Source organism: Rattus norvegicus, chromosome 18 (assembly GCF_036323735.1).
Source record: "Rattus norvegicus strain BN/NHsdMcwi chromosome 18, GRCr8, whole genome shotgun sequence".
Classification (NCBI taxonomy): Eukaryota; Metazoa; Chordata; class Mammalia; order Rodentia; family Muridae; genus Rattus; species Rattus norvegicus.
In genome coordinates, this window is record NC_086036.1 from 56,966,598 (window position 1) to 56,983,096 (window position 16,499).

The 16,499-nt window shown below is 46.0% G+C and overlaps 1 protein-coding gene across 1 annotated transcript in view; it reads left to right on the top strand.

Annotated features, from left to right (window-relative positions):
• Pde6a (phosphodiesterase 6A) overlaps positions 1-16,499 on the top strand; it is a 71,767-nt gene that overhangs the window by 19,349 nt on the left and 35,919 nt on the right. Inside the window, exons 5-7 of the mRNA NM_001107386.2 lie at positions 1,094-1,168; positions 8,849-8,913; positions 13,344-13,410. Coding sequence (NP_001100856.1) covers positions 1,094-1,168; positions 8,849-8,913; positions 13,344-13,410 — 207 coding nt within the window. The remainder of the gene's footprint in view (positions 1-1,093; positions 1,169-8,848; positions 8,914-13,343; positions 13,411-16,499) is intronic.

Consider the following 16,499-nt stretch of genomic DNA (forward strand, 5'->3'; position numbering starts at 1 on the left):
CCCAGACAGCAAGCCATCCAGGGCTCTGCTCTGCAGTGTGGGCAGAGAGCTGGTCTAGATGGAATAGAATAAAGCTCATGCACAACTCGATTAGCTACAGTTACACATTTGTCTGATTTAGGTGTGATCTGATCAGCTGGCTGTCTGGGATTGACTAGAATTTAATTTGTCATAAAAACATGTCTTTTAGGTTAGAGCTGGGATGGAGCCCAGAGCCTTGCACAGGCTAATCAAATGCTTTAGCTCTGCTAAACCTTGTTTTGGGGGGACATGTATTGTAGCCGTAGTACAAAGTCAGGCTGAGGTGTATCCCGTGCTTATGGCGATAAATAGCTTCTAGGGTCCTTTGAAAAGTTTTTTTTTTTCATAACACTTCACCAGGTAAAAGCAGTATTTCTGCACTTGACAGGGGGATAATGTAATGCATTTTGAGATCTCACATTTTCTCTACTGCTACTGTTTCTGATTAGCAGAGACAAAACTGCAGTATGATTGTATACCTGTAGCACCACCACCACCACCACCACCACCACCACCACCAACCCCATCATCATCATCATCATCATCATCATCATCATCATCATCATCATCATCATCATTATCATCATCTTCTTCTTCTTCTTCTTCCAGACCCTACTTCAAAAAAACTTCTTGTGTGTTCGTTGGTTGTGTGTATTTACATGTGGTTGTGTGTGTGCACGTGCCACCATGTTTAAAGTCAGAGGACATCTGCTTTGGGTGTCTGTCCCCTCCTTCCAGGTTGACTGATAGGGTCTCTTTACTGTTTGCGGTTCCATGAGACAAGCTAGCCGGCTAGACAGTATAGGGAATCCTCCTGCCTCCACCTCCTGCTTTGCACCAAGAGCATTGACATTACAGACACCGTGCTCCTGTGCCCCACTTTACCTGAAGTCTAGAATTCAAACGTGGGTCTTCACACTTGCAAAGCAAGCACTTTTACCTACTGGACCACTTCCTTATCCTCAAGCCCTCGTTTTCCCACGTCATGTTCTACAACACCAGGGCTACCCACATTTTGGCTGATTTGACAGATGTGTTTATCAATGTTTTCTTTTTTTTTTTTAACCCCTAGGAATTTTTTGATGTGTGGCCAGTTCTGATGGGCGAGGCCCCAGCCTACTCTGGTCCCAGGACTCCAGATGGAAGGGTAAGTTTCTTTGAGGTCTTCTCCATATGCCAGGCTTGGCAGACTTGCTCAAGAACTTTAATTTACCGTGCATATTTATCTTCACTGTATTAGGCTCTTTCTCCTGTGTTGTGGTAATTCTTCACAACTTCCGGATCCTGTCACTTGCAAAAGCTCAAAATCTTGCTGGAGTCTCAGAGGGACCCAGAGGAGTAGATGATGCAGAGAGGCAGACAGGGAGGAGCCTGTTGATGTCCCACAGCTGGCTCAAGGGTCTCCCCTGGTAGGACATTAGAACCAGTTTAGAACTAGAAAGAGGCTTCAAATCTAATCTACAACATTCAAATTATAGGTAGAGCCCAGTCCCAACTACTTGATAAGTTTGTTGACTGTGTTTATTTACTTGTTTCTTTCTACTTACAAAAAACTGGACTGGTTTATAGTCATAGTCCTTTTTTTCCATAGAGGGTTCTCAGTTTATTTTGAAAAGATAGAAAGTTAGTTGGATGGGACCCAGCAGCCACAGGATAAATCTGACTGAAGCTGGGTAACAGTTACATCGTTAGAGAGTGGCGTGATCTGCCGAGTTAGCCACAGTCTGCATCACTCAGGGCTCTTATGCACTCCTGGCTAGGTACTCCTGCTTGCTTCCCATGCCCTATAGCACAGGGTCCCAGGATGTCATATAACCAGGTTGTACCTGCAGAAGCTGTGGCTGCTCCAAAGAGGGAAAGGAAGAGAAAGTCAACAGTGGCTGAACGCTCGGATCAGCACACTGCTGTTGTGAGCCAGGGAGTCAGAGCGGTGGCACTGACCACACTCCTGTCAGATGGCGATTCAGTGGGGGGCTTCCCTGAAACAAGTGATGATATGTTTCTTCTAGAACATTAAGAGAAAACACAGGAGGAGTCCTGCACAAATCCACAGATATCTCAAAGAAACCTAGCCAGGCTAGTCAGCCTTGTGTTGTTCATTTATGAATGGAAAACATCAATAATAACAACAAAACTCAAATACCAGAGCAGGTATAGCGTCTCGTTCCTGAAATCCTAGCAATGGGGAGACTGAGACAGGAGATCATTGTAAGGTCAAGTCTACCCTGGGCTACATGGAGAATTCTGGGCTAGCCTGGACTATAGTGTAAGGCTCTGTCTCAAAACAACCAAAGCCAAAATGGCAAGGCAAGCATAATGGCTTAGCTACCTACAGAAGAGCCTGAGGCAGGGTGAATCATAAACTCAAGGTTGCCTGGGTTACAGGAAAGTTGAAGGCTATTTGAGCAACATAGTGAAATCGTGCTTTAAAATATAAGGTAAAATGAGGGCTGGAGATGTAACTCGATGGTAGAGTGCTTACCTAGCGTGTGTGAAGTGAGGTTCAATTCCTAGACAGGAAAGAAAAGGGGGAGGGGGAAGAAGGAGGAGGAGGAGGAGAAGGAGGAGAAGGAGGAGAAGGAGGAGAAGGAGGAGAAGGAGGGGAGAGAGAGAGAGAGAGAGAGAGAGAGAGAGAGAGAGAGAGAGAGAGAGAGAGAGAGAGAGAGAACAAGAACATGGTTGGATCTGTTTAGTTCTGGGGACAATGTGGTTGGTCCCATTATAACTGGACCAAGTGTGTCTGATGTGCAGGTATAATCAGAAGTGTTAGAATTGGTTAAAACAGCCTGTAATAGAGAACACAGATCTGAACAACTGAGTCATGCGCTGAGGTCATCTTCAGTTCGAAAGTCATTCCAGAGAGCAAAGGAATAGACACTAATTGGGCAAGACCATCCCAGACTCAGGCAATTACTGCTTTGGAGTCAAAGATGAACGGAAGGCTTGGAAGCAGAGCCTGTGGAGGTTCCAGCCATCTATGGAACTCTGGATATATTGAGAAGTGTTCACCACCAAGGCACAGGAGACAGTTCTCCAGGAAACAAAACACGGGCAAATCTTAGTTCACCAAGACCATCCACTGGCTGTTGTCCTCAAACTCATCACCAACGCTAAACCTAGGCCTCCGCTCAGCCACGAGGGAAACACTCACAGATGTGATCAGACCGAGACACGGAGTCACAGGATTGGCCAGGATTGGTCAAGGCCCTGGGTTCGGTCCCCAGCTCCGGAAAAAAAAAAAAGATAAAAAAAGAGTGGGTGTCCCGGCTGAGGTGGCTTGGTGGGGAAAGGTGACTGAGGTAAAGTCTGAGGGCTGGAGTTTGATTTCTACTACTCATTCTGTAAGAGGAAAGACCGTGCTTCCATCGTTTCCCCTGCAGGGTCTCTTTATGCATCCCTGTCCTGGGACTCTCTATGCAGACCAGGCTATGGCCTTGAAATTGCAGGGGTCTGTCTGTCTGTCTGTCTCCGCCTCCCGAGTACTATAGTTAATAGAATACTACACCCCACTCAAAACTGTTTCTAAAACAGAATGTGGGTGGAGTAGGAAGATGGGACACACACACACACACAAAAGAATCCGAGGCAAAAAAAAAAAAAAAAAAAAAAAAAAAAGGGTTGGGGATTTAGCTCAGTGGTAGAGAGCGCTAGCCTAGCAGGGGCAAGGCCCTGGGTTCGGTCCCCAGCTCTGAAAAGAAAAAAAAAAAAAAAAAAAGAATCCGAGGAAGATGGGACACTGAGTCCTGACAATGTGGGCTGGGGACATTTCCAGAAGCCCCTCCCTCATCTGTCACACCGAGCTAAGCCAGCCTATCCACAAGCGCTGGCTTCCGGTTGACAGGTGGCAGGCAGGCGCTCCAATATAAAAGCAGAGCAGGGGTTGGGGATTTGGCTCAGTGGTAGAGCGCTTGCCTAGCAACCGCAAGGCCCTGGGTTCGGTCCCCAGCTCCGAAAAAAAGAAAAAAAAAAAAAAATAAAAGCAGAGCTGGCCCGGTTGTACCTCACTGTCTGCTGGGCACTGTACCTGAACTGTTTTTTGTTTGTTTGTTTGTTTTTTGTTTTGTTTTGTTTGTTTGTTTTTTGGTGGTGTGTGGTTTGAACCCAGAGCCTCATGCCTACCAGCAAGTGTTTTTATCACTTCCTCAGCCGTTTCTATGTTTTTTAAAAAAAACTGCTTTTATTTTGAGACAGGTTGCCGAAGCTGGCCTTGAACTTGCGTCTTAGTCTAGGAGGCCCTTGAACTCACGATGCTCTTGTCTCAGCCTCCCAAGCAGCTGGAATTACAGACCTGCACCAACAGGCCCGCTGTCAGTTATTCTTTTTTGAATATGTCTACGAAGGAGTTATTTTTCCCCCCCATCGGACAGACAGTTGAAGAGATTAAGATCTGGAAAGGCCAAATGATTTGTGCAAATTTAAAACCAGGATACGGGGTTGGGGATTTAGCTCAGTGGTAGAGCGCTTGCCTAGCAAGCAGAAGGCCCTGGGTTCGGTCCCCAGCTCCGAAAAAAAGAAAAAAAAAAAAAAAAAAAAACCAGGATACTTCTCTCTCTGGCAACTAGCTTCACAAATGTGCCTTCCCACGGCTCTTCTGATATGACTCACACTTTGTTGGCTGCATTCGAATACACTTTTAAAATACAGCTTTAGACTTTAACCACCCCTCCCTCGATCTGAGGTCTGAGGCCCTCTAACAGCCAACTGTATTTCATTTCACCTCCTGCAGAAAGCAAAACAGCGTGTGTGTGTTGAAATTAGGAAAAAGCTGCACAGGTTAATTAATTAGGCTTCATGGAAAAAACCGAGACAAACCGCTGGCCTTCAGGCTGCCATCTTTCTAGGTCTTGCTATTCGACCCTCACTGGATTCTTTCAAAGACCCTGGTGGCACAGAGTCTGCTTTCAGCAGAAGGTAACAGAGGTGCCCTTGATGGCTCTGGTTTGGTTTCCCGGAGTCTGAAGTCATACATGAATGTGGCCTTGAAGGTCACACAATAGCTGCAGTGTATCTAGCAAACGCTCCATTTGCCCGCAGCACACTGATTCTATTCTGCTGCTTTTTCTGGGAGCAAATTGATTTTCCCGTAGGCTTCAGGAGAAAAAAACAAAAACAAAAACAAGCCAACACACTCACCAAACCCATTAGACACCATAGGGACTTTTCGGAAGAGTCCCCTGGCAGCTGCTCTTGGCACCACACGGTCAGCCATGCTGGCAACGGCCCTGGCCAGATGCTCGCCGATAGACTCCACAGCCTCTGTTGCTCAGCTGAGGTGTTTGAGCACCTTTTCTTCTCTTGTCTTTTATTATTTATTTATTTTTTAAAGATGAGGTCTTACTCTATAGCCCAGGCTAGCTTAGAACCTTCCATGTAGCCCAGGCTGGCTTCAAACTTGTAGTGACCCTCCTGTCTGTTTCCCGACTGCTGGCCATTACGAATGTGACTACTATACTGAGGTGACCCAGAGTCTCTTAACACAGCTCAGGGAAGCCTGGAGCACAGTCTTGCTGCCTCAGTCACTGAAAATGCTAGATTTACAGGCACGAGCCACTTTGCCCAGGTGTTTTATAGTATAGTATAGTAGTGTTTTATAGTTTTAACTTACAATGGGTTTATGGGGCGGTAACCCCACTGTACATGGAGCAGATGTGTGTGGTATTTGTTTACTCGCTTTCCCAGTGATAGACCTGATCTTGTGGGGCATGCTCCAGTTCTTCCGGGTTGTAGAGAATAGCTCCTTTCAGGTGTGCCTTGCCCTGAGCGATTCCCTGTTATAAGCAGTTGGCTCTGTTTTAAGTGCAAATGCTGATGAAGAATGATTGAGTAAGTAAACAGCCACCATCTGCCCAGTACCAACCATGAGGCAGACTTATAGCTCATTTATGCGAAGGAAATATGACCCCCTCCGAATGTGTCGACCTGTATAAGAAACCTATGGATATGTGCATCAAAACTGTATTAGAGTCCAGACCTCACATGTCTTTAATCCTAACACTCTGAAAGCAGAGGCAGAGGCAGAGGAGGCAGAGGGCCAGCTCAGTCTACGAAGTGAGTTCCAGGCTAGCCAAAACTATATAGTGAGACCCTGTCTCAAAAAGCCCCCCCCCCCAAATGCAAAAGTATATAAGGAAAACAGGCTTGTGAGTCCACTGAACTCATTAAACCAATGAATGAATGAATGAATGAATGAATGATAAAACTCTGTTCTTGGTTCATATAAAATAAGGGACACCTAACGCTGAGCACCATGGCATTCTCCAGCCCTTCGTCAGAGCATCCCGTGCATGAGTCACAGGATCAATGAGTACTGAGCTCTCAGCTCTTCTATACACACGCACACACACATGCACGCACGGGGTGGGGAGAGAGAGAGAGAGAGAGGAGGGGAGGAGAGGAGAGGGATACACTGTTGTGTGACGTGTAAAGAATAACCTGAAAATTAATATTTGTATCTAAGATTGGATTGAAAGAAAAAAACCTGGAACTGCCAAAAGCCACAAACACCCAGGTAGTAATTGGTGAATTCAAGCCAATGAAATTTGACATAGTTGTGAATTTGTTGTTTTTCGATAAATTCTGACATGGTAGAAGGACATAGGCATGTCAATTTATGTTTCTGACATAAATGACTCACAGTAGGCCTGGAGTCGTTGCATGACTTTTTCAAGTAACGTGGCTGAGACTTATGGACGTGACATGCATCCTTGAGAACACGACTAGAGGGTGGATACATCATCGCCACATGTGGAAATGCCAGGTCAGAGATTATGTGCAGTTTGGTCCTACAGACATCCTGCTAACTCTCCACCTGCAACATAAGTTGGAAGCAGGATGGGGCATCAATAGCATTGCAGTCATAGGTAGGATGGGCTATCAATACAATTTCTTTTCTGTGCTAAATATTGAGACCGGCACGAGATCTGTAGAATGGGAGATTCCCATGCACGGTAGACCTGACAGAGGCCTTTGTCTATAGCTCTCTCCTTGTCAGGTGGAGAGTGAGAACCTTCTGTAGCTTTTCCACGGAAGGCAGATTCAAGATCCAGGTTCTTGAGCCAGGTGGTGGTGCCTGCCTGTAATGCTAGCATTTGGGAGGTCGAGGCAGGAGGATCAGAAGCTTAAGGTCAACCTAGGCTACAGGTCAAGTCTGAGGCTACCTAGGAAAGACTACATAGAATCTTTTCTCAAAAAAAAAAAAAAATAGCCAACAGAGTTGGTGAGCTAGCTAAGCAGGTCGTGGTGCACGTCTCTGAGCTTGGAGACCTGAGTTTGATCACTGGGTCTCACCTCATGAGAAGAAAGAATTAAATCCTATGAGTTGTCCTCTGATCTTTCTACCTTCACTGTGATGTGTGCACATGAATGTACACACATACACCTAGTAACTTATGCACACACTCCAAATAAATTACACTCACACACATATATGTATATAATACGATACAATGCAATACAAGTATAACCCATGTGCTAGAGAAGTCTCAGTGTTTACTTCCTGTGCAACCATGATGGGGAGGGTGGGCAGAGTGATAAGAAACTCCTTTGGGCTTGCTGGCTGGACCACTCTTCCTAAAAGGCGTACAAGAGGAAGACACTGAGCATCCTCTAGTGGCCTTCCCACATCCACAGAGGCTCACGCACCTGCCAGCACAGACATGCGCACACAGCACCCTCCAAACAAACAAATCATCCAGACTCCTGTATTTTAGTTAATCATCTCACTTTAAATCTTATTTATTTATTTATTTATTTATTTATTTATTTATTTATTTAATGTATAGGAGGACACTGTCTGTGTTCAGACACACCAGAAGAGGGCATCGGATCCCATTACAGATGATCGTGAGCCACCATGTGGCTGCTGGGAATTGAACTCAGGACCTCTGGAAGAGCAATCAGTACTCTTAACCACTGAGCCATCTCTCCAGCCCAATCACATCATTTTTTTTTCAAATAAAAAGAGGTCTTACAGCTGAGGGAGAGACCCAAGTGTGGAGTTGATGCTTCTTAATGAATGCATGTAGATGCCTGTTTCAAGTAAATGCTACTGTTTCAGTAACAGCAGTCTGGTGGTCATTATCTGAGTAGCTGCGTCCCAGGCAATAGAGAGAGCGACACTGGAGTTCCATTTTGAGCATCTTCCCTAATTCATACAGCTACAAGGTCTCTGAGCTAGCCAGGACCCAGGCTCTGGTGCTGGCTCATTGTCTTGCTACACAGTAGTCCTTCCCTCTCCTGCACCTCAGTTCTTGTCTGTGAGGCAGCTGCTAAGCTGCCCATCATGGTTAGGCATGAAGAGGACCTGATAAGGTAATGGAATTTTCTGCGGAGACCAAGAGGAATGGTCTGTCAGATGGTTCTGCCGAGGTCTGTGACCTTCTGTGACCCTCTTTGAGGATTGCTAAGAGCAGTGAGCACTGAAGGCGGCAGAGCTGTCCTTAGAGGGATCAAGCTTGGCATCCCTGAAAAAACAAACAATACAAAATAAAAAACCAGAGAGACCACAGTGGAGGCCCAGGTGCAGCGCCATGCCTTAGGCATGGGTAAACTCCTTGTGTCCTTTTTCTTGTTTTGAAAAAACAAACAGGGGGTTGGGGATTTAGCTCAGTGGTAGAGCGCTTGCCTAGGAAGCGCAAGGCCCTGGGTTCGGTCCCCAGTTCCGAAAAAAAAAAAAAAAAAAAAAAAAAAAAAAAAAGAAAAAACAAACAAACAAACAAACAAACAAAAAAGAAAGAAAAGGAAAGGAAAAGGAAGGACCAGACTAGTTCCACGGTGCACTTCTGCTGAAGCTCTGCCCTCACTGTGTACAATTTTCCTCTTTTGCCAGGAAATTAACTTTTACAAGGTCATTGACTACATCCTGCATGGCAAAGAAGACATCAAAGTAATCCCGTAAGTATCATCTCCAGACCTGAAAAATCTTCAGGCTTACTTCCGACACCGTCTTATTTCCAACACCTTCAGTCTGTGGCTCCTGAACCATAAACCGCTGTGTTCTCTGTTAGAGGCAGAGAGCAGGGGGAACCATGAGACTCGCAAGGTGGTGGAACCAGGTCCCCAAAGGGGAAGAGCTTGATCAATGATACCAATGTATCAATGGGGTCCCAGACCCATAGGCAGTGTTAAGAGACAATGACTGCCCCTGTCGCTAATAAGAAAAGAGACAATGGTCTCAAATAGAGGCTTTTCGAGCACTCTGTGGAGCAAGAAGCTGGGAAAGAAAGAGACTCGCCCCAGGGAACACCAACCGGGCAGAGACATCACAGCCGCCCTTGGGGATAGGCCTGAGCTGCTTTGGTCAGTAGAGTGTTCCAGATGTTTTCTTTGAAGTCTTCTTATCTCCCAGGATCCCTCCCTGTTCCTTGAGCCACACCCAGAACTCCACCAGCGACAGACCCACTTTCTCAGTTTAATTGCAGGCGCCTTAAACTGCAATTAGGCTCCATGAGAGGGCCACACCTGTGGCCCCCACTGCCCGCTTCCTGCAGAGCCAGAGAGCTGAAGGGATTTGCTGCCCTAATCCACAAACAGTAGCGATAACCGGAAATGCTGACTCAGTCTTAGTCCCCAGGTCAAATCCTAAATACTCCTTTTGCCATTCGGAGAAACGGTTGCCGGATCTGCCTTTTACTAGTTGGGGGTGAGAAATTATTCCACATTTCCCCTGTTGCTGAGCTCTCTATTCCGGTGCTTTCCGGCTGGTGTAAATACCGTTTCTGGGGCTGACGACTGGGCTCAGTGGTTAACAGCAGTGGCTGCTCTTCCAGAGGACTTGGATTCAATTTATAGCACCCACATGGCACATCTCTAGCTCCATGGCCTTAAAGCACACCAGACACACACACACGGTGTACACACACACACGGTGTACACACACACACACACCCCCCACACACCCATGCCTGAGTGCTGGAATTACAGGTGTGTAGCACCACATCTGGATCTGAGTTTTCCTGAGCACAAACGTTTTTCTTCTTTAATTTTTCAATGTACTTTTCCTTTTAAACTCCTTTCTTTTTTCCTTCCCCTCTCTTTAAAAAAAAACAAAAACAAAACAAAAAACAAAAACAAGACAAAACAAAAAAAAAAAACAAAACAAAAAAGGGTCACGTATAACCCAGACTGGCCTGGAACTTGCTATATTAGCAGAAGCTGGCCTTCAACTCCTGATCCTCCTGCCTCTACCTCGAAAGTGCTGGATTACAGACATGAGCCACCCCTCCTAGATTCTAACCCTTTTCCTAGCTTCACATTCATTAAAACTCATTGTCTGCTTTCACATTTTCTCGTCAAAACTTTCCTCAGGTTTTTTTTTTTGCATGTGTGTATGCGTATGTGTGTATACATGTTCACGTGTATGTGAATGCACATGAGTGTGTGCATGTAGAGAGTTTGATGCTGAGTGTCATCTTGATCTCTCATTTGAACCCAGAGTTTGCCAGCTTGCTCTGGGAAATCCAGTTTCCACCTACCACTGTAGCCACTAGCCAGTACTTCACCCACTGAGTGATCTCCCCAGCCCCGCCCCCAGAGTTTTATTAATGCAGCAAATCTCACCAGGCTCAGATATCAACAGCTTCCCCCTAACCCTTCCCCGTGTCACCTGTTTAGGCTTGTTGAAAGCCTTCTGTTTCTAATACGAACTTTCGATTCAGTCAAGATAGGCTGGGCTATCACAGTCTTGAGACTTATGGTGCAGCCCCACCACTCATCCACAGCCAATTGGGGTGTGTGGTTGGGACCCTCTTACAAGGGTTATCATTAGGCAGGGCCCAAAACTGATAAAACAGCCTCCATTTTGATTTTTGCAAGACTCACTAATACTGTTATAGGGAAGAGAATCAACTAGATAGTCTAGCTAGATGACAAAGGTTATCAGGCTGACTAAGAGAGACCTGGTCTCTGTGGACACCTATATGTGTGGCATATACTTACACACACACACACACACACACACACACACACACACACACACACACATTTCAAAAGTGAAGTCTTAAAAAAATAACATATTCAGCTGGGCGATGGTGCTATACACATTTAATCGCAACACTTGGGAGGCAGAGGCAGGTGGCTCTCTGAGCGTTTAAAACCAACCTGATCTACGGAGCTAGTTTTAGGACAGCCAAGACTACTCAGAGAAACCCTGTTTCAAATCCCACCATCTTACCCCAAATTAAAAAAAAACAAAAACAAAAACAAACCATGGACTGGAGAGATGGCTCAGTGGTTAAGAGCGCTGACTGCTCTTCCAGAGGTCCTGAGTTCAAATCCCAGCAACCACACGGTGGCTCACAACCATCTGATACCCATTTCTGGTGTGTCTGAAGACAGCTACAGTGTATACAGTGTACTTACATATAATAAATAAGTAAATCTTTAAAAAAAAAAAAACATAGCCAGCTTCTCCCATATTCTACTGACCACACAGGTAGAAATAGCTGAGCATGCGTAGGTCACTTGTTTATTATAAAGTGTAAAAAAAAGTCACAGTATAAAATGAGATGTTTATGGCATAGGATAACTGCATCCCATCCAATCTACAGAGAAATCTAAACCAGTGAAAAAGGAGCATTACAGGAAAGTAAGAGAAAGACACGAGTAGAACGTCTGCAAAGGCAACCATACAGCAAACACACTGAGATAAGGAAGACCACAGTGATGGTCTTCTCAGGCCCTACAGAGGGCTGTGATTCAGGAGTTTGAACTCGCTAAGTATTGGCAGGGCCATGGAACAAAGGAAATGGTAGCATACCACCGCTGGGATATACACTGGGACTACTTTAGAAACTGGAAAGTTAGACATCTTTCTACTCAGTATTTCCAAGGCAGGCTCTGCAACCCACAGAACTGAGTTAGCAGTGCTCTCTCATGTGATCTTGAAGCTGGAAAGGAGGCAGAAGGTGACCAGCAGCCTGTGAATGGATAGATTGTGCTACTGTGGCAAGAAGAAAGTTGCAGGCATGAGAAATAAGCCAAACAAAATAATGAGTATTGAATAATTCCTTCTAAAGGAAGTTGAAACAGGCTGGTCAGGTTGTGAGGTGGTAGAAAGCTGAAGAAAAGCAACGTGATTACACTAGAGTGATGGTTCTCCCGGGTTAGGGAGAAGGCTGTGATCGACAGGGGTTAGGGCTTCCATGCTCTCGACTGGTATGGGGTTTCTGAAATGTTCGATTTCCTCTGTGTGTGTGTGTGTGTGTGTGTGTGTGTGTGTGTGTGTGTGTGTGTCCTTGTGTGTATATGCATGTGTGTACACATGAGTGCATTTGCACATTCTGAGGCCAGAGGACATCGAGTGACCTTCTCTGTCACTGTTTGAACATATAGCTAGGCTGGAGGCTAGCAAGCCCCAGTCACCCTCCTATCCCTATGCCTCACTCTTCAGTGGTAAGAGGTGTGTGCAGCCATACTCAGCCTCTCACATGGGTTCTGGGGATCTGAACTCGGGTCTTCATGATTATACAACAAACACTCTTATCCTCTGGGCTGACTTCCCGCCCAGTGTTCACTTGATAATAATGACTGATGATGGTTGTTTTTGTTTTATTGTTTGGTTTGGGTTTTTTTTGAGACAAGGCTTCTCTGAGTAACAGAGTTTTGGCTTTGAACTGGCTTTGTAAACCAGGCTGGCCTTGAACTCACAGAGCTGCTATACCTGCCTCTGCCTCCTGAGTGCGGGGATTAAAGGTGTGGGTCACCATGCCTGACTAATGATCGTTATGTATTTTTCTGTACGTGTATGTATTTTCGTCTTAAAAAATCAAGCAAAAAGTAATAAAATCATGTGCCTCCTACTCAAAGAAAAGGACACTGAGAAACACATTGTCAAGTGGCTTAGAACCAAGACGCAGTAAGGAGGCTGTGGTAGTACTGAACCACAGATCTATGGGGCCACTGACATATATGTGCCCACTGTTGACTGAAGCACTGCTATACAGCACATAACTGTAAGCCCAGGATCTGTCGTGTTGCTCTCCCTGGAAATAAACATTACAGTATTAGCTTTGTGCTCGGTCCATGGTGGGAACTTACCACCTCTGCCCTTCATGAGGGGAGACCCGGCATCTGCTTTGCAGTCAGTAGTAATCAATGTCTGGAGTGTTCATCCTCGTGGACAGTCATGACAGTTCTATTCATGACCCTCTTTTCCATTTCAGAATGTGCAGTATGTGATTGGCCTTGAACTCACACAGCTGCTACACCAGCCTCTGGGGATGAGGCCGGTGAAGTGAGTGGGAGCAGGGGCTAGGCCAGTGGAAAATGAGGAGGCACGGTCCCTGACGTGAAAGTCACTATTTATTTGTCTTTGGCCTTTGCAGGAACCCACCTGCTGACCACTGGGCTCTAGTTAGCGGTCTTCCCACTTATGTGGCTCAAAATGGTCTGGTAAGTGATACATGGGGGAGGGGCAGGTTAAATCTGGGGGACTAAAGAGTTTTAATCAAGAGAATGAGGAAAGCAGGGTTAGTGTGAATCTTTCAAGCCAGAGACTTTTGTTTTTATACTTTACTCAACACCTGACCCACAAAAGACAACAGACCATTGACATGTCCAGAAATAGCAACTATAGAGAAATAGTTCTTACATGGAAAGGTGTATAGTGCCCCTGATGACAGAAACTTGTGCAAATATATCAGGGACAATGTCTGGACCAGCTGATCTCTCAGGCTCCCCAGATACTAAGAATGAGCTCTTACACCAGACGTGATTGCCATTCCTAGCCTCTCCCTCCTACCCACATACAGGGCAGAGCACCAGGGTGCTACCTGCTGCCATACCTGTGTTACTCAGACTTTTTGTTGCTATGACAAAACGCCTGGCTGGGGAACTCATATAACCTTCAAAGTCACACTCCCAGTGACCTATTTCCTCCAGCTAGGCCCCAAAATAACCCCACCCAGCTGGGGACCAAGCTGTCAACCCAGAAGCCTGTATGGGATTTCCCCCCATATTTAGACCAAAACAATGTTCCACCCACTCAGCGTCGGAGAGTAGAGTGATGGTCTCCTGTGTTCCAGAGCAGGGTCGTGTCTGCTAATTACACATCACCCCATGTACTATTTTAGCCTGTGGCAAAACATCACTGGCCTGTGGTAAATCAGTGGCCAGGAAGCCAAAAGGAGACAGGAAAATGAGGTGTGGCTTCCAATATTCTGTCAATGACATGATCCAATAAGTGGAAAAGTACCTGCTAGGCCCGCTCACCTCTTAAAAGTTTCTATGACTTCCCTCACTGGTGAGCAAGAGTCTCATTTTACCCACGAGACTTTGGGGACCCTCCATCTCCAGACTCTATGACTTGCAGAGCTGGGTACAGAGGTCAGGAGCAACATGCTGTATGTGCTTAGCATTGCGGAGGTGTTAGGGCTGAGACAAGGTGGCTCAAGGGGGAGGAAGGAGCCAGATCTAGTGGACCTTGAATGCCAAAGGCTGGCACTTGAATCCGAAGCTCCCTGGAGGCAAACTGAGAAGGGCACAGGTCAAGTAAGAGCTGATAAGAATCTCAGAGTTGGGCAGGGGATGGATGTTCATGCAGGTGATAGAGTGCTTGCCAATACTCATGAAGGCCTGTTCTTCATTAATCCGGGTGTGGTGGCCCACTTCTGAAATCCTAGAATCCAAGAAGTGGAGGCAAAAGGACCAGAAGTTCAAGGTTATCCTTAGGCACATAGTAAGTTAGAGTCCAGCCTGAGTTAAATGAGACTCTCAAACAAACAACAAACAAGCAAACCCCAATCTCAAGGAAGGCCGACAGACACTGTCACTAGGTACCGACAATAATGAGGACCCAGACATATGTGTTCATTTAATACAACTTCAGCAGAAACAAGATGAAGAGGAGATACAGGGTCAGATCTCATACTGAGAAGGCAAAGCCAGCAGGAGTTGGTGACTAAGCCAGAGGGGAGAGGAGAGAGATGTGAAAGCTGATCTCCAGCTTCTGGACCTGTTGAACACCACAGCTGTTGACCTGGGATACCTAGTGATGAGTCACCCACACTCAACAACAAGTCGAGACATTTCTCTGGGGCATGTCCAGCAGGGGGATGAAGAGACTGTTTTTATACCATGGGGTACAGAGATAGAGATCGAGAGTCTCAGGATCAGGCAGCACCGGAAACCACAGGTGCAGATGAAAGCTCCAAGGGAGAGCTCACCTGATGCAATGCTGGGAGATGTTGGGGTTTCCAGAGCTGGTGGAGGAAGAGGGTTCTGGGAAGGACAAACAGGAGAGGTCAAAACTGTTTGGAGACCTAGGAGAAGCAGGGCCATGGTCACCAAGGAAGCATGTGAGAGGCCACATGTATATAGCACTATGTAGCACAGGGATCTGGTGAGGAAGAAGCAGGAATCCCACCATAGCATAAGGCCCTTGGCAGACCCATTAAAAACAGATTTGGTAGTGAAGTGGAGGCAAAGCCAGCAAGAAGGCAACTGAGGAATGGTGGTCAGTGAGCAGGTAGGGAGTGTATGATAAAGGAGGAGAATGTTTGCCTGGATGGTTGCTATGGTAGCTATGTCAGCTAGAAGAAGATTAGCAAGGTTGTAGGAGAGATTGGAGCATGCTCCTGGACTGAGAGCAACAGTGAGGAAAGAGCAAGGGTATCTGATGGACAGTGCTTAGAAAGGACATGTCCAGTTCCCAATCTGAGACTAGGCAGCTCAAGACAATCAAGACTTGAGACTATGCTCAAGTAGGGCTGTTGCCAGCCCATGTGGGAATGTTTTGAGAGCAGAAAGAAGAAATCCCTTCACAGTTGGATTTCAGCACTCAATCAGATGTCTTTGTGCAGCATACACACTACACAGCCACATATAGTGGCCCCATTGCCAGTATTCCAGAGGGGGGATCATATTGATCTTGTCTTCAACAAAGGAATCTAGCAATATAGAGGCAGAGTTGAAATACTTTTTGTTTCTTAATCAAATTTACAGCCCAAGGAAAGGATAACAAATGAACAGAACTCTAATGTAACTGAGCCAGAGATATTTAAAGGTGCCTCTTGTAATGTTAGCCCGTAGGAGGCAGAAGCAGACTCCAAATTCCAAGCCAGCCAGGGCTATTGTAACACACACACACACACACACACACACACACACACACACACACACACACGCACACGCACACGCACACGCACACGCACACGCACATGTGTGCATGCACACTGACATATGTATGCACTCACACACATGTGCACAACCTTACACATGTACCCAAATATCCAAATACTTAGCATAAGAGCCACAGAATGGAATACTATTCAGTTATTGATAACGACAGCAGGACCCTTAGCTTTTCCAAACCTAGAAATGTCTAGGATGTAACAAAAAGAAATAAAATCTACCAGGTGACCTTTCCTAGCTGGTAACCTCAGTTAATAACCCTGAGCCATTTTGAATCTGTCCACCTGATGAGGACAGTGCACTGCCTTGGGCGAGGACTTGGGTTCAGAATAGGGAGCAGGGCTTGCAGG